This window comes from Simochromis diagramma, unplaced genomic scaffold (assembly GCF_900408965.1).
Source record: "Simochromis diagramma unplaced genomic scaffold, fSimDia1.1 OVJJ01000307.1, whole genome shotgun sequence".
Taxonomy (NCBI): domain Eukaryota; kingdom Metazoa; phylum Chordata; class Actinopteri; order Cichliformes; family Cichlidae; genus Simochromis; species Simochromis diagramma.
The window spans coordinates 1,598,713-1,622,677 of record NW_024386786.1 but is presented as its reverse complement, the minus strand read 5'-3'; the positions used below and the strand labels follow the sequence as shown (position 1 = coordinate 1,622,677).

The following is a 23,965-nucleotide window of genomic DNA, read 5'->3' as shown; positions in this document are numbered from 1 at the left end:
CACACAGATAATCTATGGTTGACATGACCTCAACATCTTATAGAGAAATATTTAATATGTGGATTAAAAAATATATTTAACCATTTTCACTGCACATTACACTTGATGTGTCTGTTTACATTTTTATTTTGGTCTGTTTTACAAATATTACAAAATCTTTATTTTTTAATGTGCATTTATTAAACTCACAGAGTCAAAGAACATGTTTTCTCGGTACGTTTTTATTCTTTTAAGAGTTTGAAATATCAGCTTTACAACAGACACAAAAGGATGAAACTAGAGGAGATTGTTGCTCTGATTGTTGTCATTATGAGATGGAAACATGACTGTTTGATGCTTTTTGAAAAATCTGCAAACAAAAAGAAACAGAGAGAAAGAGGAAAAACAGCATGAAAGACTCAGTGATTGACATCAGGACTGGGAACACTGGTCTCTCCTCAGTATCTCTGAGACCAGAGACTGGGAGCCCTGGGTGGCCTCACAGGTCACAGAGCCCACCTTCCCCCACTGGTCTGCAGTGAGCGTCAGGGTGCTGCTCCAGCTGTAGAGGCCGTCATTCTGCAGCACTCCAGGAGTCCTGCTCTCCTCCCCTCTGATGCTGCTGCTGCCACTGCTGTCGCTCGTCTTCCAGGACAGACTCCAGTCTGAGGGGAAGCCCTTGTTGGCCACACACATGAGCGTGGCCTTCCCCTGCTCCAGCTCCTTGTTGGAGGGACCCAGCACCTTCAGGGCGGGGCGGGTATCACCTAGGAAACACCAATCAGCTTAGAGGACAGGAACCACAATTTGAATTTCTCCGTTAAGAAGTTTCTGTCAGGTGTTTTTTCTGCTCCACCAGTCATTCACTCACACATTGTTTCACTTCCCTTTAAGAAACCTCTCATGCATATCAGCACAGAGAGAATCATCACACAGTTTGAGCTGAAATATGTTCAAACTACACTGGAAATAAAAGAAGCAGATGTGGAAACATTTACAGCAGAAGTTTGGCTTTAAAATGATTAGAAGTCTAAATCATGGACGACTGAAGAAATGAGTGGACACAAGCACAGAGCAGCTACTCATTCATATAGATTTGAAATGTTATTGAACAGCTCACATGATTTCAAACTAAATCTGAAACATCTGACACGATAAAAACATCAGAAAGCAAACTTTAACTCATCCAAACAGCAGCTGATGTGGTGGAAATTTACAAACTAATCATAAGATGATGAAGTTTACTCTTGTCTACATATATTTTACTGTGGCAGAAATGTAGATTCAACAAGAGAAACTCGCAGAGCTCATCTGAATTAGTCCAGTAAAAAGGACAAACATCAAAAACTCAATTATTTTAAATAAAAAAATACTTTTGTCTCATCTAAGCAGCCTAACAAATAATTATTAAATAAAATGATACAATATTTAATAATAAACACAGTTTAATTAACTTACTTCCAACATCCAGTCTGGTTCCTCCACCAAAAGTCCACCACAGTGATACAAACTCATTGAGGCGCCGTACAAAAACCTCTGACTGTAGAGAGACACGGCTCTCTGACTCTGAAACAAACAAACTCAACAAAATCATTCATTGTTTGTATAATTTAATAATATTATAATAGTGTAATTAAAACAAATAAAGCCCATTACAACAATATTTAAAGAATATGATTTCAAAATGTAGATTTTACAGCTTTCCACATGTGAAAAAATCTCTTGAAACCTGACACTTATTTTTTCACAGCTCTAAACACTGAAACTAATTCTCAGCCTAAAACGCTTCAAAAACACTTCAGATTCATGTAGTTATGTTTTGAATTTCACAAAAATATTAAGTTCTGGAAACTGTACCAGTATTTTTTTCTATAATTCTTTTTAATTTCCGAAGGAACATGTCCATTGTTAAGACCCTGCTTACACATACAGGTTATTTTTTTTAATGAGTTTTTATTTCTATTTTGGAATTCTGTCTACAAATAATGGTGTTTTAGGAAGTTTTGAAAATCCCTTCCAGGTAGAGAAGACTGTGCTCTGTGCTGTTCTCACTGTGAAGGCTTCTAACTGGTAAACATTACCATTCAATTCGGGTTTTATCACCATGTGTTGCTTTGGTTTGCTTTTGACATGTTTCACACACACACACACGTTTTCAAACGACTTCACTGACATTTATTCGTGAACAGTTAAATGAACTCCAGTAAATGTTTCCCCATCACTGCTTTTCTCAGTTGCTTTGGTGAAAGTCTTACATCAGGAACGTCATTCTCACCACTCTTAATGCAGCTCTCAAAATATGTAAGGCCTTTTTCACCACACAGACTCGTCTATGCAAAAGACACTTCATAAAACACTTTCACCGTCGTTTTAAGACATCAAAACAGGTTTTTTTTTGTTTTGTTATTTTTCTCAAAACCTTACCTACTTTGGAAAGAGTACTGCAAAAAATGTAGGCCTAATGTCACAAGGGGCCAAAGGCCTGTACGAAACTGGACTCAAGTGCTGGACCACATGTGGAGACGGTTGAGTTTGCTTTACACAAATCTTTATTTGGCACAAAAACACAGAGTTATACTTGACGTGGGATTCATGACAAGAAAACGTAGCGTGGTGGCCTAAGGTGGCGTGGTGATCAAGAGGGAGAGAGGAAAAGGGGGTTAGTGGGTTCACAGACTTCTCCAGGTGTGGTTGAATTTTAAAGAGGAGTATGGCTTATGTTGCAGGTTGAGTTGGTGGTACTTTGAGGGGAGTAGGTGAAGGTCCAGGTGAGCTGAACAAAGTTAAGATGAGCTGACCTGAGCTCCAAGGGATCCTGTGAGACGCAGTGGGAAGAGGGCAGCAGGTGTGATATTGAAAACCTTCCCAGGAGACGGAGCATGAAACTGCAGTGAGTATGGCCGAGCGCATAGACTTGGGCAAGGAGCATGAAGCATGGTAGCCTGTTACCACCGAGGGTAAGTTGGCAAACTAGCAGTGAAGAGACGGCAACGCTGGTCTTAAATATCCTGAGTAGGTTGCTCCAGATTGGCTCCATGTGAGGAGATGACGGCTCTGCCCAGGGGCAGACACAGGAGAACATGGTGGAAATTTACCAGCAGCTCACCCGGACTGTGACAGCTAATGAGAAGTTTAAAACTGTTTTCAGAAACAAAAATCAAGTCTGATGATTTTTTTTGTTTTTTTTAACCTTAAAAAACTGGTGAAATGGAGAAAAGCAAAATAATACTCATTAAACTATATGTGTCAGGAAAAGAAAATGTATACAATCTGAGACCACAGCACCAACTACTGTATAGTCCAGTAAAGTCATACTGCATGTGTTTATTAGGTTATTAAGTACACCTGTTAAACTGCTTGTTAATCCAAATATCAGCCAATCACATGTCAGCGCCTCATAGCATTTACACATGTAGACATGTTGGACACAGCCTGCTGAGGATTAATTCAAGCATCATTAAGAAAGATAATTAACAGTGTCATGGTTGTTGATGCCAGACAGGCTGATCTGCTGGGATTTCTTTACACAGCCATTTGTAGGGTTGACGGGGAACGGTCTGAAAAATGTTGATGTCAAAGGCCAGAGGAGAACGGCCTGAAAGTTTTGAGTTTATAGGACGGCAACAGTAACTCAATCAACCACTCGATACAAACAAGACGCAGAAGAGCATGTCTGCAAGCACAACATGCGACCTTGAAGCAGATGGGCTACAGCAGGAGAAGACTGCACTGCAGGGCCTGTCACCTAAGAACAGGAAACTGAGGTTATAATTCACATGGAGTGACCAAACTTGTAAGAACAAAAAAACAAAAACACGGTGCTCCAATGGCCTCCACAGTCACCAGATCTCAGTTCAAGACAGCATTTTTGGGATGTGCTTGAAAGGGGTGTCCAGCTGTCAAATCTGCAGCAACAATATGTTATACTTGTTGAATCTATGCTACAAAGCATTCGGGCAGCTCAGAAGGCAAAAGGGGGTCCAGCCCGGTACTAGCGAGGTGTACCTAATAAAGTGGTCTGTGAGTGCATATAGTATATGTTTCTATGTAATTACAGTAGCAGTGCCATGGCATGGACGTTGAATTCAAAATCCTGCTCCTCACAGGTCTTAAATAATCAGGCCCCATCTTATCTTAATGACCTTGTAGTACCATATCACCCTATTAGAGCACTTCGCTCTCGCTCTGCAGGCCTACTTGTTGTTCCTAGAGTATTTAAAAGTAGAATGGGAGGCAGAGCCTTCAGTTTTCAGGCCCCTCTTCTGTGGAACCAGCTTCCAGTTTGGATTCGGGAGACAGACACTATCTCTACTTTCAAGATTAGGCTTCAAACTTTCCTTTTTGCCAAAGCATATAGTTAGGGCTGGACCAGCTGACCCTGAATCCTCCCTTAGTTATGCTGCAATAGACGTAGGCTGCCGGGGGATTCCCATGATGCATTGAGTTTTTCCTTTCCAGTCACCTTTCTCACTCACTATGTATTAATAGACCTCTCTGCATTGAATCATATCTGTTATTAACCTCTGTCTCTCTTCCACAGCATGTCTTTATCCTGTCTTCCTTCTCTCACCCCAACCGATCGCAGCAGATGGCCCCGCCCCTCCCTGAGCCTGGTTCTGCCGGAGGTTTCTTCCTGTTAAAAGGGAGTTTTTCCTTCCCACTGTTGCCAAAGTGCTTGCTCATAGGGGGTCATATGATTGTTGGGTTTTTCTCTGTATCTATGAAGCGTCTTGAGGCGACTTTTGTTGTGATTTGGCGCTATATAAATAAAATTGAATTAAATTGAATTGAATTGGACGTGTGACACAAGACTGAGATTATGCATATCCAAATGTTTCAACTTAAACGTCTTCTGAGAACATGTGTCCATATGTGATTATAATTGAAGAGCAATTTCACTGCTTTGAAGTAATTTGAGTGGAAACACTAATGCAGTGTTGGACAGTCTTCAGCAAAGTGACAGATCTGGAGTTCTGTCTGACAAAACTGTTTCGAAGAGTTGTGAGATTCAAGTGGATCAACAAAGCAACAAATCCCTTTATTAGTGTAGAAACAACAGCAGTGTGTATGTGTGTATAAAAACAATGAGAAAGGCTAATTTGATTGGGGAAAAGCATCACTGATTTGAAACTGCAGCAAACTGACAGAAACTGTAATATATGTTGGAGGTGGATGGTACTGGAGGAAATCATGTTGTATCATGTTGTTTGAACCATATTTAATTTTGGATCACAGCCATCTTAATGGTCTCCTATAGCAACATTTTAAAATTGACATTGTCATCAGAAACTTTAATAATCAACAACATCGCAAACAAAACCAATAAAATGTTGTGTTTAATTAAAAAATGTGTTTCCAATAAGTCAAACAGCATGTCTCACTCAATAGTACTTTACATACAGTGAGTATAACTGCATTCATACAAATAATATGTGGTATTACATTCTTTCCAAATACCAACACAGTGGCACAAGTGGTTTAGAAAACACTTTCTCCACAAAGTCTATTTGTTAGGATGCCTGGGTCGTTGACCGAGGGTTTTTGAGTTTATTATTTATTATTTCTAGTCTTTGGTTTCTTTGAGTTCTGTCTTATGGTTTATGTCTCTGTCTTCTCTAGTTGCTCTGTCTCCCCTGTCAGCTGTATCCCCTTGTCTAGTTGGCGTCTCTGTGTATCCTTAGTTGCTATATCCCCGTGTCCAGTCAGTGTCTGTGTCTGCCCTGGTCCCACGTCTCTGTTCCCTCTGTTGTAGTGCCTGCATGTGAGTCTGTGTCTTTTGTTCAGTCTGTGTTATGTGTTTCCTGTTTTACTTTGAAGGTCCATGTCTGATGTTAATGTGTCTGGTTTTGCTTCCCCTTGTCTCGTTAGGCCTGATTTGCCCCAGCTGTGTTTCCCTCCTGTTACCCATTCCCTGTTTGCTCCCTCTGTGTATTTGAGCCCTGTGTTTCTTTGTGTCTGTGTCGCGATCTACCGTTTACCTAGCTGTGTGTTCTGTCAGTCCTCCGGTGTAAGTTTATTTTGACTTCTTCCAGTTATGTTATATTTTGAGTTTTACATTAAAGCTGTTTTGAGTTCACGACTGTCTCCGGAGTCTGCACCTTGGGTCCTATTCCTGTCTGCACACAGCCTACACATAACACTATTGTATTCCCACTGTGAAGCTTTCAGTTCTGTCACATGATCTTCACCAGCAAGTAGAATTTACTCAAAAAAGTTACTTGAATCAATGTAACTGTACAAATGTAAGTGTGACCCACCACTGTACACCACCATAAAGTCACTGACTAAATGCTTTCCATGAAATATTTAATGCTACAAACATGAACGAAGGAATTCAGAAAAGATGTGAATTTCTTACTTCTCTACATCTTAGCAAAGAGCAACTGTTAAATGAACTTATTTTAAATATAATCAGTTAGTAGTTCTTCAGAACCCATCAGGATCTACGTGGCGTACAGAATGTTGTAAAAACAAATGGTGAAGTCCAGACCTTTACTTTTTCACATTGTGCCTTTAAACTTGGTCAGATGATTTCCATAGAGAGGCACTTTGCATCAGCAGCACCATGCTCCAGTGCTCTGGGAGAGTTTATAGTCCTGAGAGTTGAACACTGGATGACTGACAGCTGTCCTTCATCACAACAGAAGCCACAGAAATCCTCCTCATCAAAAACATGACTTTGATCTGCGTCCTCATCTGGACTCTCCTCTGCTGCTGCTTCACAGGTAAAGTCCAGAGAATCAAACTCCTCTCCTCTATCAACATCTGTCCCTCTGAAATGAAGCCCACAAAACCATGAAGCTGCTTTATGTTTTTGTCTCTGTGTCCTCAGAGTCCAGAGGACAATATACAGTGACTCAGCCTGGAGCAGTGAGCTCTGCTGTGGGAGGATCTGTGAGCATCAAGTGTACGACCAGTCAGGATGTTTATGTTTCTGGCAGCTCTCACTGTTTAGCCTGGTACCAACAGAAAGATGGAGGAGTTCCTAAACTGCTCATTTACTATGCTAGCAATCGAGTATCAGGGATTCCAGATCGTTTTACAGGCAGTGGATCGAACACTGACTTCACTCTGACCATCAGTGGAGTCCAGGCTGAAGATGCAGCAGTTTATTACTGTCTGGGTGAATTCCTTGTTAACAGTCAGTGGTTGTTCACACAGTGAAAAACAGTCGTACAAAAACCTCCCTCAGTCAGACTGAACAGAAACTGAAGTGACTGCTGCAGCTGGAAGATACTGCAGAGACTGATACAGTTCACTGAGGACACACACACACACACACACACACACACACACACACACACACACACACACACACACACAAAGCTTTTCAGGCAACTTTCACAAAATGCAATGATATCCAAATCTCATAATCATATCAATTTAAACCAGGACCTTTTTGTTTTCTAATAAATAGATATTAGTGTTTTATTTTTTTATTTTTGATAAAGTCAAAAATATTTAAAGTCTTGTAAAAACAATGAGTCTCCAAACACTTTTCAGATGGCTGATCCCCAATCAAATAGCAATAATGCTAATACTGATATCAAAAATATTCATTAAAGGCAGAAAATAGTTTTATGTATTCAGCCTGAAAATGTACAAATTGCAACATTACTTCATTGTTTACTTTGATGCTGTTTATTAATTGTATCTCAATACTGGTACGACCTTTATGACAACACAAAATATTTGCTTCATTCATTAAAATGTTGAAATAATCAGTTTTAATAAGCTGTGAAAAATGAAGGGAGAAAATTAATGATTAATAAATATAATATTTTTATTTACAAACATTATCATTGTTATCAAGATAATACATAGGAATACAAGTTATTTACAAACAAACACGATTTGCTGTGTGTTAACACAGTAAATCTAATTAGCCTGTTGATTTATCCATCATACGTCTCTTTTTCTTTCTTTTTAACTAGTTTATTTATTTCAATTAATCAGTATGTTTGTAACCAGATCAAAACTGCTATTTAATAAAATGTGTTAAATGTTTTCTTTATTTTGAAATCCATGTTAATGTATTTATAAACATATATAACAAACAGCAGAAATAACAGGACATGTTCTGTTGAAAAATCTTTATTGTTGTAAAATCTTGACACAAGTTCATAAAACAGGCAACAAACAGATGAAGAATAAAGAGACTGAGACTGAAAAAGAGTGCAGACTGAGAGCTGTAGCAAAGTTTAAACAACAACAACAACAACAACACAACGTCATGTCCCCAGTGAATCAGCTCATGACTGTCTGCTGCACCCCGGGGCTCCTGCTCACTTCACAATCAATGCTGCTGCATCTGCGGCCGTCAACGATCCAGGACAGACTCCAGTCTGAGGGGAAGCCCTTGTTGGCCAAAATTCTTTTACAAACACAACTCACTAAAACAATTTTCTGCATAAACAGAGATATTTACTATACAATTAACCTTAATCTGAATCCAAGGAAGATGATGCAGAAGAATTTTTATTCATGTAAAATTTAGTTTATCCACAACTTACTGTGAAGATCATACAAAGAAAAATCATTGAAGGAACTGGTTTATCAACAGCAAGTAGGTAAAAAGTTCAAACACAAATTTAGACATAAATTTCTGTCAGCCTCCTTCATATATCAGGAAAAACAACAAAATAAAGTTTGGATGTTTTTTAATCTCACCCAACAGCCAACAACTGAAGCAAATATAACATATTATTTTTATCATTTTAAAGGGTAAAAACTTACTTCCAACATTCAGTGTATTCCCTGTGTAATTCTGGCAGCTGATATGAAGCATTCTCTAGTAAAATTACACAACCTTTATTATAATTTTTCTATATTGCTTACTCATTTCAAAGCTATCTATATAACATGTTACACGTGGAGTATTGTGACAAACTAGCTGATCCATCATTCAACAACACGACAAAAGTAAGTGAAATTTTATTTATGTAGCACCTTTCAAGACAAGCTGGTGCTTGCTCATAATGCTTACAAAAGTGTGCAATGAATTACAATGAAGAAATAAATGAATAGAAATGAATAACAAGACAGAAAACTGGAGGTTTGCATTAGAATCCTAAATGTATGCAGAGTCGAGAGTTACCCCAAGAGTCCAGACAGGATTTAATTGTGAAAATCATTCTTTAAGATAAATACATTAAAAAACATGCGAGCTGATTGAAGCAAGTCCCTGTTAGAGTCAGATGATTTCCATAGAGAGGCACTTTGCATCAGCAGCACCATGCTCCAGTGCTCTGGGAGAGTTTATAGTCCTGAGAGTTGAACACTGGATGACTGACAGCTGTCCTTCATCACAACAGAAGCCACAGAAATCCTCCTCATCAAAAACATGACTTTGATCTGCGTCCTCATCTGGACTCTCCTCTGCTGCTGCTTCACAGGTAAAGTCCAGAGAATCAAACTCCTCTCCTCTATCAACATCTGTCCCTCTGAAATGAAGCCCACAAAACCATGAAGCTGCTTTATGTTTTTGTCTCTGTGTCCTCAGAGTCCAGAGGACAATATACAGTGACTCAGCCTGGAGCAGTGAGCTCTGCTGTGGGAGGAACTGTGACCATCAAGTGTACGACCAGTCAGGATGTTGCTGGCAATTTTTTATCCTGGTACCAACAGAAAGATGGAGGAGTTCCTAAACTGCTTATTTATAATGCTGACACTCTAGAATCAGGGATTCCAGATCGTTTTACAGGCAGTGGATCAGACTCTGACTTCACTCTGACCATCAGTGGAGTCCAGGCTGAAGATGCAGCAGTTTATTACTGTCAGAGTGCTCATGTTATCAACAGTCAGCTTGTGTTCACACAGTGAAAAACAGTCGTACAAAAACCTCCCTCAGTCAGACTGAACAGAAACTGAAGTGACTGCTGCAGCTGGAAGATACTGCAGAGACTGATACAGTTCACTGAGGACACACACACACACACACACACACACACACACACACACAAAGAGACATTTGAGATCAATCTAAAAATAGTTTCTTTCTCTTTTTCCTTTAAATTTAACTAAAAATAAGTCAAGAGGTTCCGAAGTTGAGAAAACTCTTGATCATGACCTTTGACCTCAGTTTCATACTACCAGCACCACAATATCATCTATGATTTGTTAAATTTGAACAATTATCAGTAACATAAGATCTTCCTGTTAACATATACAAAATACAATCATTAAATATCATACAGCTCGACATAAAAACACATTTTACTTTAAATAATCTAAACATAAATTTGCGGCTCAAGAACTGAAGTCATGAGTTGCTTTCATGATTAAATCACATGTGTCCATAACTACACATACATAACATCCAAATCATATGCAGTGACATATTTGTCACATGTATACAACCCTTACTCTGAGATTCAAAGTTCATCCTGCACTTTAGACTTTCAGATGAAACAATCTCACCTCGAGTTACAGTCAGTACCTGTTGAGGAGCTTTCAGTGACAACACACGATCAGATAGAAGCGTCCATTTATTATTGACATGTATGTGCTAAAAAGAGCTTTTGTCCAGATTCACTGAGAAGTTTGTATCCCAATCTTTAAACACATGAAGGATCAAGCGCTAACACTTCTAATTTTAGCAGCCACACCACCACATGTAAACTGCTGCGTCCATCTGGATTTTGACGTGACCGACACAATGCATTATGGGACTGTTGTTCACGCAAATCTGAGTTTATAATGGAAAAAGGAGCCAGAGGTTGGTTTGGTGTTTTAAAGTTAAATTTTGGAGATTAGCTGCTCTGCTGCAAAATGATGCAGTCGCTCATCTGACCGAACAGAAGCATTTTATGGAGTGGACTAATTTTTGTGCTGAAAGCTTGGAACCATCAACAAGGCTCAAGTAGCAGCTGGAAGAAGGAAAAACAATATTTCAGAAAACATGTTTTTGTGATCTCAGCTCTGTTGGTAAGTTATAATGCCAGCACATGTAACTGTTGTAGCCACTCATAACCAGTCTCAATCATTTCCGTCCAATTGCACTAACCCGTGTCATCACCAAGTGCTTTGAGAAACTGGTTCGGGGACACATCAAAACTGTCACAGGGTGCCGAGGCAGGCCGTGTGAGAATATAAACGGACCCAAAATGCAGACTGCTTAAGTTGTGAGTGAGCTTTATTAACAAAAGGGTGAAACAAACCGGGACGAGGAGGATGAAAACCAAAACCTAAGAATAAACTAAACTGGGAAAAGCTACGCAAAAACAAACCTGAAACCTTGAGTTGAGAAACAGAGACGCAGGGAGAATACACGAGAACATGGAGGGGAACAACACAGACGAACCAGCAACTACTAAGACAGAAGACACGACTTAAATACACTCAGAGAACACAGGGAGATTACACACAGGTGGGGGACACAGCTGGGAGTGATTAACGTGACGAGACAGGAGGCAACTGAAAACACTCACATAAGACGCAGACCTTCACAATAAAACAGGAAACACATACACGCACTGACACAACACACAAACTTCACACAGAACATAGGAACATGAAACGTGAACAAGGAACGTACAAGAAACCCAAAACAAACAGAACCACAGAATAAACACGGAGTCGCAGACTCCGGATCATGACAAGAACCTGCCTCCCCCCCCCCCACTCTGCACCCACACCAATTCACATACCGGACTAACAGATCCACCGAAGACGCCATAGCCATTGCTCTCCACACAGCACTGACCCACCTGGGACAACAGGGGAGCTATGTCAGAATGCTCTTCATCGACTTCAGCTCAGCATTTAATACAATAATACCAGACATTTTGATCACCAAGTTAGCAAACCTGGGGCTCCTACCACCCACCTACTGTTGGATAAAGGACTTCTTGGTCAACAGACCCCAGCAGATGAAACTGGGTCCTCACCTCTCTTCCCCTCACACTCTCAGCACCGGCTGGGTACTGAGCCCGCTACTCTACTCCCTCCACACATCTGACTGCAGTCCCGTCCGCCCAGAGAACATCATTGTCAAATTTGCTGATGACACAACGGTGGTGGGGCTGATCACAGGGGGAAATGAGGCGGCTGACAGAGATGAGGTCCTGAGACTGGGAGAATGGTGTGCATCAAACAACCTGGCACTTAACATCACCAAGACCAAGGAACTCATCCTGCACTTCAGGTGGAACAGAAGTGCCCCCCTGCATATCAACAGAGAATGTATAGAGCGAGTGGAGTCCTTCAAAATTCCTTGGCGTCCACATCTCTGCAGACCTCTCCTGGTCAGCTAACACCACGGCCCTAGTCAAAACAACCCAGCAGTGGCTACACTTCCTAAGGGTGCTCAGGAAGGAGCAATTAAACGCCCCACTGCTGGTGACCTTCTACAGATCCACCATCGAGAGCCTGCTGACCTGTGCAGTGACAGTGTGGCACGCCAGCTGCATGGAGGCAGACAAGAAGAGACTGCAGAGGGTGGTAAACAAAGCATAAAAAATCATCTGCTGCCCCCTGCCCTCCTTGTCTGCCATCAACAACTCCCGTTCTCTCAGCAGCGCCAGAAACATGTTAAAGGACACTCTCCACCCCGGCTACCATCTTTTCAACCTACTGCCCTCTGGCAGGGGCTTCATATCCATACGGGCCAGAACAAACAGCTTTGGGGAAGAAGCTGTCCCTGAGTCTATCACCATACTCAACTCAAACTTGCAGAAAAAGTAATCTGCACTGAAATATCATCAATTCTCTGCCTGTCTGTCTCTGTCATGTAATACTGTACTGTGTATTTATATTTATATTAAGTGTATAGATAAATTGTTGTATAGTTTGTATAATGTGCTAAAGCACAAGTGCACTTTTATAGAGCTGTTTTAATCTTGTTATACTATATATAATGACAATAAAGGCTTTCAATTTCAATTCCAGCTGTTGAGGCCGTCATTCTGCAGCGCCCCGGGGCTCCTGCTCTCCTCTCCACTGCTGCTTCTTCCATCCACCTTCCAGGACAGAGTCCAGTCTGAGGGGAAGCCTTTATTGGCGAGACACATGAGTGTAGCCTTCTCCGGTTTCAGCGCATCATCACTGGAGGGGGCCAGTACTGTCAGGGAGGGGCGACTAAACCCACTGCAGAGAGAGAAAGAAAATACATTTTAAAGAAGTTGACAGTTTAAATGAAACTGGTCTTCAGTGTTTCACTTCCCTCTCTGAGCTCGGTAACCATGGAAACAGACAAGCATCACTGCTGAACCCTTGCAACAGACGAGTTACAGTACAAACAACTTAAAACATTGTGTTGTTTTTCAGTATATCCCCATCTATAAACCCATTCTTAATCTAACAGTTAAAAAAAACAAACTACCTCTGATAAAACTACCAACATTTCTTATTCTTCTTATTCTTCTTACTTTCAACAAATAAATATGTGAAACAGACAGAGAACTAACAAAAATGAATTTTTGCTCCTTTTGAGAAAGATAAGTATTAACTGCACTGAAATAGACAATAAAACTCTTCAAATCTGTTAAATATGTAATTATTAATTGAAATCTTTTTGACAGATCAAGATAAATGGATGACAAATAATTTGCAGTTACTTCCAGAGACAGAAAATGTCAAACATTTAGTTTGTCTGAAGTCATTAAATAACCAGCTCATATTTCATATTTTCATTTATAGATAATTCATATTGTTCTAAAGTAGTAACTTCTAGAATCATAAAATGAAACTAAATAAAAGTAATTTACTTTCATAAAACAGTTAAACATATTTACAGTGAACATCCAGTCTGGTTCCTCCACCAAAAGTCCACCACAGTGATACAAACTCATTGAGGCGCCGTACAAAAACCTCTGACTGTAGAGAGACACGGCTCTCTGACTCTGAAACAAACAAACTCAACAAAATCATTCACTGTTTGTCCAGTTTGTCGGCCAACATGAAAACAAATATAAACAACAAAGTTTTATAAACAGTACATTTATTTAAATTCCAGCAACAGGATCTGGGTCGGACTTGAACCCAGGTTTCTGCACTGAGCTTTGTGTCAGAGGAGCTAAACTGGCTTTGAGAGCTGGCTTTTAAAATGAGACAAATATTATCGACTGGTCTTCTAACAGGATATTCTACCCCCAAAATCAACTTTTTAGCACATTTTTAAATAAATAATTCGATATTTGGAAACAAGATGATATTTTGAAATAAGGCCCTAAATTGTGAATCCACCTTGTTGTAAAATGTCCCAAAAAACTGAAAAAGAGAGAAGCATCATGATGATGATCAAACAGAAGAACAAATAACCTGAACAACATGTTTGCTCTGGGTTAGGGTCAGGGTTAACCTCTCACCCAAAATTATTTAACTGTATATGAACCAGTATCAGAGTAAAGCCAGCGTCAGTTGCTGATACTATTCTTATAACTAACTAATTTTTATTTAGGTTTTCTAGAATCTCTTCATTTATTTTAAATGTTTCACAAAATCAAAAGTTCACAATAACATAGTGAGTGGCAAAACTTTCTAGAATTCAAAAAAACAAGTCCTTCATTTTCTTCTAAATTATGGGATTTTAAGATATAAAAGACCTTGGATAGTGGGATTTTTTAATAAAATAAACACTCATAAATACTGAAAAAAAAGAGTAGATATATTTCCAGTAGATCCCCTGATAAATGCAGATACAAATGTTATTAAGCAATGTCGAAGGAGAGAAAAAGATCATTCAAAATAAAGTGTCTGATCACCTCCTCTGCATTCATGCTCTGACTCTCTGAGCTCGACTGGAAGGATGAAAACCATTCTTCCTTTCAATAAAACACATGCGCTGAGATTTGAAGGTGTTACCTACTGCTCACTGTGTCTGTGGACTTTGTTAATTAAATTTCCATAACAATATGTTTTGAAAAATTTGTTATTTATAACAAACATTTCGCATCATCAGATGGATCCCACTCCCTGCTGGAGTCAGTTCATTTCCATAGAGAGGCACTTTGCATCAGCAGCACCATGCTCCAGTGCTCTGGGAGAGTTTATAGTCCTGAGAGTTGAACACTGGATGACTGACAGCTGTCCTTCATCACAACAGAAGCCACAGAAATCCTCCTCATCAAAAACATGACTTTGATCTGCGTCCTCATCTGGACTCTCCTCGGCTGCTGCTTCACAGGTAAAGTCCAGAGAATCAAACTCCTCTCCTCTATCAACATCTGTCCCTCTGAAATGAAGCCCACAAAACCATGAAGCTGCTTTATGTTTTTGTCTCTGTGTCCTCAGAGTCCAGAGGACAGATCACAGTGACTCAGCCTGGAGCAGTGAGCTCTGCTGTGGGAGGAACTGTGACCATCAAGTGTACGACCAGTCAGAATGTTTATGGCAACAACCAATTAGCCTGGTACCAACAGAAAGATGGAGGAGTTCCTAAACTACTCATTTACTATGCTAGCACTCGACAATCAGGGATTCCAGCTCGTTTTACAGGCAGTGGATCAAAGTCTGACTTCACTCTGACCATCAGTGGAGTCCAGGCTGAAGATGCAGCAGTTTATTACTGTAAGAGTTTTCACTATCCTAACAGTCAGCGTGTGTTCACACAGTGAAAAACAGTCGTACAAAAACCTCCCTCAGTCAGACTGAACAGAAACTGAAGTGACTGCTGCAGCTGGAAGATACTGCAGAGACTGATACAGTTCACTGAGGACACACACACACACACACACACACACACACACACACACACACACACACACACGTGCACACATTTGATTTCACTCTAAAAATAGTTTCTTTCTCGTTTTCCTTTACATTTAACTAAAAATAAGTCAGATGTTCCAAAGTCAAACAGTTATTGAGAAAACGCTTCATCATGACCTTTGACCTCAGTTTCATACTACGGGCGCCGTAATATCATCTATTAATGATAGGTTTGTAACTTGAACCTATTCGCTGGAACGTTAAGGACAACTTGCTACACAGCAAAAAGCAAGACACAAGGCACCAAAGTTCTTCGTGTTACTCATGCATGAGGGAGACCTGCCTGGAGCCAAGTGTTGTTCCACCACTTGTCCTCCGTCAGACTCTCAGCCAGGTTCCCCATAGCACTCCTTTTATTGTGGTTACATGAATATGCATAGGGTCACTAACATATAGCATCTTACATAGGTATACATGTGAACAAAGAATACTCTGTGTGTGTGTGTGTGTGTGTGTGGGGTCAGAGTGTGACCCCATAAATGACTTCCCTAAACCTGCTGGTCTGGAAGTCCAGCAGTTCATCTAAACCATAGGTGTCAAACTCTGGCCCACGGGCCAAATTTGGCCCGCAGCCTACTTACATTTGGCCCGCGAAGCCATACCAAATTACTATCAGAGCTGGTCTACTGGTATTATACAGCTAATATATATATATATATATTGTTTAGTATTAAGCTTTGCTTGTTCCATATTCAGTTTTTCAGCAAAACGTGTTTGAGTCCATAAGAAAAGATTCATTCTTATATCTGGAGGAATAAATATATTTCAATAAATATTAACGTTAGCCCACGACTTTGTTTCAGTTTTGAATTTTGGCCCACTGTGTATTTAAGTTTGACACCCCTGATCTAAACAAAAGGCACTTAGCCTAAAACAGATATAGCCACGTTTATCCTACCATAAAACAATAAGACAAGGTACGACCTCTTCCCATGCTCCCAGGATGTAGGTGTGCATTCCAGTGTGGAATACACACCAAGCCTTTGCAGCCTGCTAAAGATCACACATCCTATCACTACACAATCGATTATACACCTCTAAGCATATATGGTTAAATGTTTCCTAATACAAATGACAATAATAAAATCTAAATCCATCAATGATTTGTTAAATTTGAACAATTATCAGTAACATAAGATCTTCCTGTTAACATATACAAAATACAATCATTAAATATCATACAGCTCGACATAAAAAATAAATTTTATTTTAAATAATCTAAACATAAATTTGCGGCTCAAGAACAGAAGTCATGAGTTGCTTTCATGATTAAATCACATGTGTCCATAACTACACATACATAACATCCAAATCATATGCAGTGACATATTTGTCACATGTATACAACCCTTACTCTGAGATTCAAAGTTCATCCTGCACTTTAGACTTTCAGATGAAACAATCTCACCTCGAGTTACAGTCAGTACCTGTTGAGGAGCTTTCAGTGACAACACACGATCAGATAGAAGCGTCCATTTATTATTGACATGTATGTGCTAAAAAGAGCTTTTGTCCAGATTCACTGAGAAGTTTGTATCCCAATCTTTAAACACATGAAGGATCAAGCGCTAACACTTCTAATTTTAGCAGCCACACCACCACATGTAAACTGCTGCGTCCATCTGGATTTTGACGTGACCGACACAATGCATTATGGGACTGTTGTTCACGTTTATAATGGAAAAAGGAGCCAGAGGTTGGTTTGGTGTTTTAAAGTTAAAATTTGGAGATTAGCTGCTCTGCTGCAAAATGATGCAGTCGCTCATCTGACCGAACAGAAGCATTTCATGTAGGGTGACCAACCGTCCACTTTTCACGTTCTGTCCGGGGCGTCCGAGGGGATTTTCGAGATTGATGAATATGTCCGGGTTTTCCTGTAGTCCGACAGAGGACCCATATGTGAGACGTCATCCCAGAACTGCTGTTTTGTGAGGGCTTGTTCTGCGCTCACAGACGGGACTGACAGCACGCAGCAACTCGTCTAATGATGTTTAAAAGATCTCAAAGCGAATAACAAGCATTTACCCGGTTAGCCGATGGCACTTCGCTCTCGCTCTGCAGGCCTACTTGTTGTTCCTAGAGTATTTAAAAGTAGAATGGGAGGCAGAGCCTTCAGTTTTCAGGCCCCTCTTCTGTGGAACCAGCTTCCAGTTTGGATTCAGGAGACAGACACTATCTCTACTTTCAAGATTAGGCTTCAAACTTTCCTTTTTCCTTAAGCATATAGTTAGTGCTGGACCAGCTGACCCTTAGTTATGCTGCAATAGACGTAGGCTGCCAGTGATTCCCATGATGCATTGAGGTTTTCCTTTCCAGTCACCTTTCTCACTCAGTATGTGTTAATAGACCTCTCTGCATTGAATCATATCTGTTATTAACCTCTGTCTCTCTTCCACAGCATGTCTTTCATCCTGTTTTCTCCTCTGTTACCCCAACCGATCTCAGCAGATGGCCTGAGGGTTCAGCTTTTTTTATATGTGTGTGTATGGATTCACTAAATTTCTTTAAATGTGTTTTGAACAATCATCATCAGATCAACCAAACTCCCTGTTGGAGTCAGTCTGATGATTTCCATAGAGAGGCACTTTGCATCAGCAGCACCATGCTCCAGTGCTCTGGGAGAGTTTATAGTCCTGAGAGTTGAACACTGGATGACTGACAGCTGTCCTTCATCACAACAGAAGCCACAGAAATCCTCCTCATCAAAAACATGACTTTGATCTGCGTCCTCATCTGGACTCTCCTCTGCTGCTGCTTCACAGGTAAAGTCCAGAGAATCAAACTCCTCTCCTCTATCAACATCTGTCCCTCTGAAATGAAGCCCACAAAACCATGAAGCTGCTTTATGTTTTTGTCTCTGTGTCCTCAGAGTCCAGAGGACAGATCACAGTGACTCAGCCTGGAGCAGTGAGCTCTGCTGTGGGAGGATCTGTGACCATCAAGTGTACGACCAGTCAGAATGTTGGTGTTTGGAACAACAACCATCTTTTAGCCTGGTACCAACAGAAAGATGGAGGAGTTCCTAAACTGCTCATTTACTGGTCTAGCACTCGATATTCAGGGATTCCAGCTCGTTTTACAGGCAGTGGATCAAACTCTGACTTCACTCTGACCATCAGTGGAGTCCAGGCTGAAGATGCAGCAGTTTATTACTGTAAGAGTTATCATGAGATCAACAGTCAAGCTGTGTTCACACAGTGAAAAACAGTCGTACAAAAACCTCCCTCAGTCAGACTGAACAGAAACTGAAGTGACTGCTGCAGCTGGAAGATACTGCAGAGACTGATACAGTTCACTGAGGACACACACACACACACACACACACACACACACACTTTACCATATTCTCCATGTTCTTTAAAGCAACCACCAAATGATTTCAATATTTTAAACTCTGTTACAATTTCCATGAATGAATCTCGACAAAATTAAAGACAGTCTTTCTAACGGAAATTCCAAAGACAGCAAGACAAAACATGAGTGACCTACTACTAGTAACCCTACTGTACCAACATGAACACGCAGTATATAAAAGAAATCTGGGGAAGCTCCTAAACTGCTGATTCATGATGTTACCTCCCGTCAGTCTGGAGCTGACTTCACTCTGACCATCAGTGGAGTTCAGGTTGAAGATACAGGAGTTTATCACTGTGAGCAGCATCACAACTACCCACTCACACAGTGAAACAACACTGTACAAAAACCTCCCTCAGCTGGAGAGGAACCGAGAAGAAGAAAATCTGAATCAGCAGCTGCTCAGAGACATAAACTATTTCATCATTTAATAATAGCTTCAATTAAACAATTTGCAGTTATTTGATTTTAAATATTTTTATGTTCAATTTTATCACATCAAATCAGAACAACATTTACTTTAAGATTTTTATATTTTAGGTAAAGACACTACAATAATGTTCAGTGAATTATGGTATAAACCATTAAAAAAATGTATGACTACTATATCTCTGGTTTATAGAAAATAACACCAAATATTAAGCTTCTGATCAAATGAGACCAATGCAGACTGTTTTGCGAGAGTTTTGAGTTTTACATTATTGATGAACTTTGATTTTGCCATTATTTATCATTTCTAGTCTTCTGGTTTCTGTCTCTGTGTTCCCTAGTTGTTGTGCCTCATCTGTCAGCTGTATCCCCTTGTCAAGTCTGTGTCTCATGTTAATGTGTCTGGTTTGCCCTGATTTGTTCCAGCTGTGTTTCCCTCCTGTCTCCCATTCCCTGATTGCTTCCTCTGTGTATTTGAGCCCTGTGTTTACTTTGGTCTGAGTTGTGTTCTCTCTGCCTGCCTACATTCAAGTTCAGCATTAAAGCTGTTTTGAGTTCATGTTTTTGCCTCTGTGTATCTGCACATTGGGTCCACCAATCCTGCCTGCACACAGCTCATGACGTACTTAAGTGGAGATGACATATAAGATGTCATGTCTTCTAGGGGTGCAACGATACACAAAATTCACGGTTCGGTTCGGTTCGATACTTTGGTGTCACGGTTCGATATTTTTTCGATACAAAAAAAATGTTCATGCCTTTTTAATTTGTCATTTATTAAAATTATAAATATATATTTTAACTCAAAAGTACAGTTTTTAAATTTAACCCTAACCCTTGTGCGTGTTTTTTATTTTGACAGCGAATGCGCACCTGCGGACCACTTATGTGCAGCCCTGGTTATTTAGCTCGTCATATTGCAGCCACAGAAATTCTTTTGTCCATGAAACCATAAAGCTGCACTTTCTTTTTGCCTTATAGTCTGATTTGTCATAACTTCTCCGTTTTGTGGTAAGCTTTTCTTTGGCTGTCACTTCTTCACCCTGACCTGTCTTATTTGGCTCAGCAGAACTAAAATATATATCCTGCTGCTTTTACACACGCACTCACATAACGCTCAGCGATTCTCTGCGCGATCAACCTCTCACATGTTTAAGCTGCGGGAGATTTCACTTGTCATGTTTGCATAGTAAGCTAACGATTAATAAGACGATGTCAGAGGAATTGGTGCACAAATTATCGTCACTCACAGATCAGTGCTGTCGCTCTCTATACACAGTTCACACGATTGCAAAGTGAAAGCAAAAAAACAAGCGCAAATTCAAACGCGACTTCAATATGTCACATATTGACAGTGGCTCACCGATGCCAATGACATAATTACCCAGCTACATTTCTGAAAGAATGCAAAAGCATTGACATATATTTTTCCTTCCTACAATAGCCCGACGGGCAGGGAAGAGATAGATTTTGGTAGCCCGACTGAAAAAATCGCTAGCTCCGGGACGTCGGGCTAGCGATATTGCGAGCCCTGTATCTGATTGAGGAATCACTCATCTTTGGAAAAGAGAGTTTATTACAGAGAAATGTCTCTTTCCAAAATAAAAGCTATACTATACGCTTCTTCTGGGCTATATTCTCAGCAGCATAAGGAGAATCATGTGCTAACAGCTGTCTAAATGACTCGGCTAAAGTTAGTAGCATTCTTATTGTTTTTGTCTTTGCACTAGGATGATGTCGGCGTAAATGTGCAGTCATATTCGTTGTGTTCCCACTAGTGCTTTCAGGTTAATCTCGTTGAAATGACCTTAACGCCACAACACGGCAAATCTCCGTTAACGAGCTACCGCCGATCGCCCCGTGCATGGGGCTAGACGGCCAACACGTTAACGAGCTAACTGCGCTAACACACTACTTCCCACCCATGTAATTGATCATTGCATGGCACATCCAACATACTGTTTTACTTTAGTCCATGACTCGATTACCTTCAGGGTCATACGTCACATGAAAACCAAAATAATTCCAAACGCCAGATCTGAATGAGAGTGGGGGAGGTCCATGTTGCAAGGAGAGCTTAACTTCTGTCTTGCTAGCTTGCCCTGCGCTCTTCCTTCTGACTATGCTGTCTGTGTTGAGCGCTCAGTGGATCTGCGCTCGACAGTGCAGCCTAGGCGGAGTAGTCGAACGCAGATTCACTGAGCGCTCAACACAGACAGCATCGTCAAAAGGAAAGTTGATAAAATAAATTACAAATGTTGTATTGTTCGATACATATGCGTACCGAACCGAAAGCACTGTATCGAACGGTTCAATATCGATACGAGTATCGTTGCACCCCTAATGTCTTCTGTGTGAGTGTGTGTGTAATAAAAAACAGGTGAAATAACTGTATGAAGACTAGAAATTATGAAGAGGAAATATGTACCATCAACTTGGCTCCTATTTCTTTAAAAGTATATTAAATGTGGAAATAACAATATAGTCAATCTTTTCAAATTATATAACTCTTGTTTTTTTATTTTGGTTGGGCTTATTAAATGTTTCTATTTTAAGGTGTATTTGTTAAACTCGAGTACTCAAAGACCATGTTTACTAATTTTATTCTTTTTAGAACAGATCATACACACAAAGGGATGAATGTAGAGGCATTTGTTATGATTTTGGTATTTATGAAATGGAACAATTTTTATTGTTTTGTTTTTTTAAATATGAGAAGTAGAAGCAACAAGAAAACAAAGGATGTTACAGCACATAAGCAAAGAGCTGTACCACAAGAAAAACAGCAACAACGACTCAGTAAATGACATCAGGACTGGGAACACTGGTCTCTCCTCAGTATCTCTGAGACCGGAGTGTGGGAGCCCTGGGTGGCCTCACAGGTCACAGAGCCCAACTTCATCCACTGGTCTGCAGGGAGCCTCAGGGTGCTGCTCCAGCTGTAGAGGCCGTCGTTCTCCTGCACCACGGGGCTCCTGCTCTCCTCCCCTCTGATGCTGCCACTGCCATCCACCTTCCAGGACAGACTCCAGTCTGAGGGGAAGCCCTTGTTGGCCAGACACATGAGTGTGGCCATTCCCTGCTCCAGCTCCTCACTACAAGGACCCAGCACCTTCAGGGAAGGACGGGTATCACCTAGGAAACACCAATCAGCTTAGAGGACAGGAACCACAATTTGAATTTCTCCGTTAAGAAGTTTCTGTCAGGTGTTTTTTCTGCTCCACCAGTCATTCACTCACACATTGTTTCACTTCCCTGTAAGAAACCTCTCATGCATATCAGCACAGAGAGAATCATCACACAGTTTGAGCTGAAATATGTTCAAACTACACTGGAAATAAAAGAAGCAGATGTGGAAACATTTACAGTAGCTTTAAAATGACTACAAGTCTGAGTTATGGATGATATATACATACATACATAAATATATATATAAAAAAAACTAAACACCCAGCACGCCCCTGCGGGCTGTTTATCCTTCAAGCTCAGGTCCTCTACCAGAGGCCTGGGAGCTTGAGGGTCCTGCACAGTATCTTAGCTGTTCCCAGGACTGCGCTCTTCTGGACAGACATCTCTGATGTTATCACCGGGATCTGCTGGAGCCACTCGCCTAGCTTGGAAGTCACCGCACCTAGTGCTCCGATTACCACGGGGACCACCATTACCTTCACCCTCCACAACTTCCCAAACTCTTCTCTGAACCCTCGTCTCGAGCTTCTCATATTTCTTCTTTTTGATGTTGCTGGTGGTGGTTGCAGCTTTTCAAGCGGCCTCTTCATGGTTCCCATTCGCCTGCGGGATCCCCAGGTACTTGTAACTGTCCTCTATGTCTGCAATGTTGCCTTCTGGTAGTTCAATCCCCTCTGTTCTGGCTACATGTATAGAGATAGCGAGAGAGAGAGATAGACAGACACAGAGAGAGAGATCTTTTTTTAAAGTACAAAGTGTTTAAAAATAGGAAAATTTAATGGTCTTAAAGCATGAAACAAACAAAAAATACAGCAAGAGTGGAGCTGAGTAATGAGGTGTGGGATCCCTGGGTGGCCTCACCGGTCACACTGTGAAATGGCAAGAAATGAATCTTCTATGTGCTGTGACAGAACATGAACAGTAAACAGATCACTCCCATTTTTTACTTTAAATTCACGTTTGGAGTTCAGCCAAACGTGGTAAAAGTGGTAAGCCCCGTTGAAGAACTGAAAAGCATAGTATTTATTTTGGCACACAGGCCACACTCATTGGAGGATATGATTTATATATATGACTGTTAAACAGAAGAAGTTGCAATCATTGATAGAAAATAGCAATAGGGGGAAAAGGATTCAACCTGAAGAGACATAAACATGGCAAAGAAATGTGGTAGGATCTAAATCTCAAACACAAGCAAACTGCCTTTTGTTGCAGACATTTTAACCAGCAAAACAGGATGTTCAAGGCAAAATGTTCAGAAACCTGAGTCTGTCTCAAAAGATTGCCCCTGACTCCATGAACTCTT

General features: G+C 40.5%; 2 gene segments (V, D, J or C); both read right to left on the bottom strand.

Annotated features, from left to right (window-relative positions):
* Positions 1–203: 203 nt before the first annotated feature.
* Positions 204–1,483, bottom strand: LOC120728229 (the record flags this gene model as incomplete). The annotated part of the segment is given in 2 exon segments: positions 204–746; positions 1,438–1,483. Coding segments are annotated over 2 exon segments (381 nt in total), but the record flags the coding sequence as incomplete, so codon positions are not given.
* A 20,573-nt stretch (positions 1,484–22,056) lies between these two features.
* On the bottom strand, positions 22,057–22,579 carry LOC120728230. The segment is given in 1 exon segment: positions 22,057–22,579. A coding segment is annotated over 1 exon segment (267 nt).
* Positions 22,580–23,965: the final 1,386 nt, after the last annotated feature.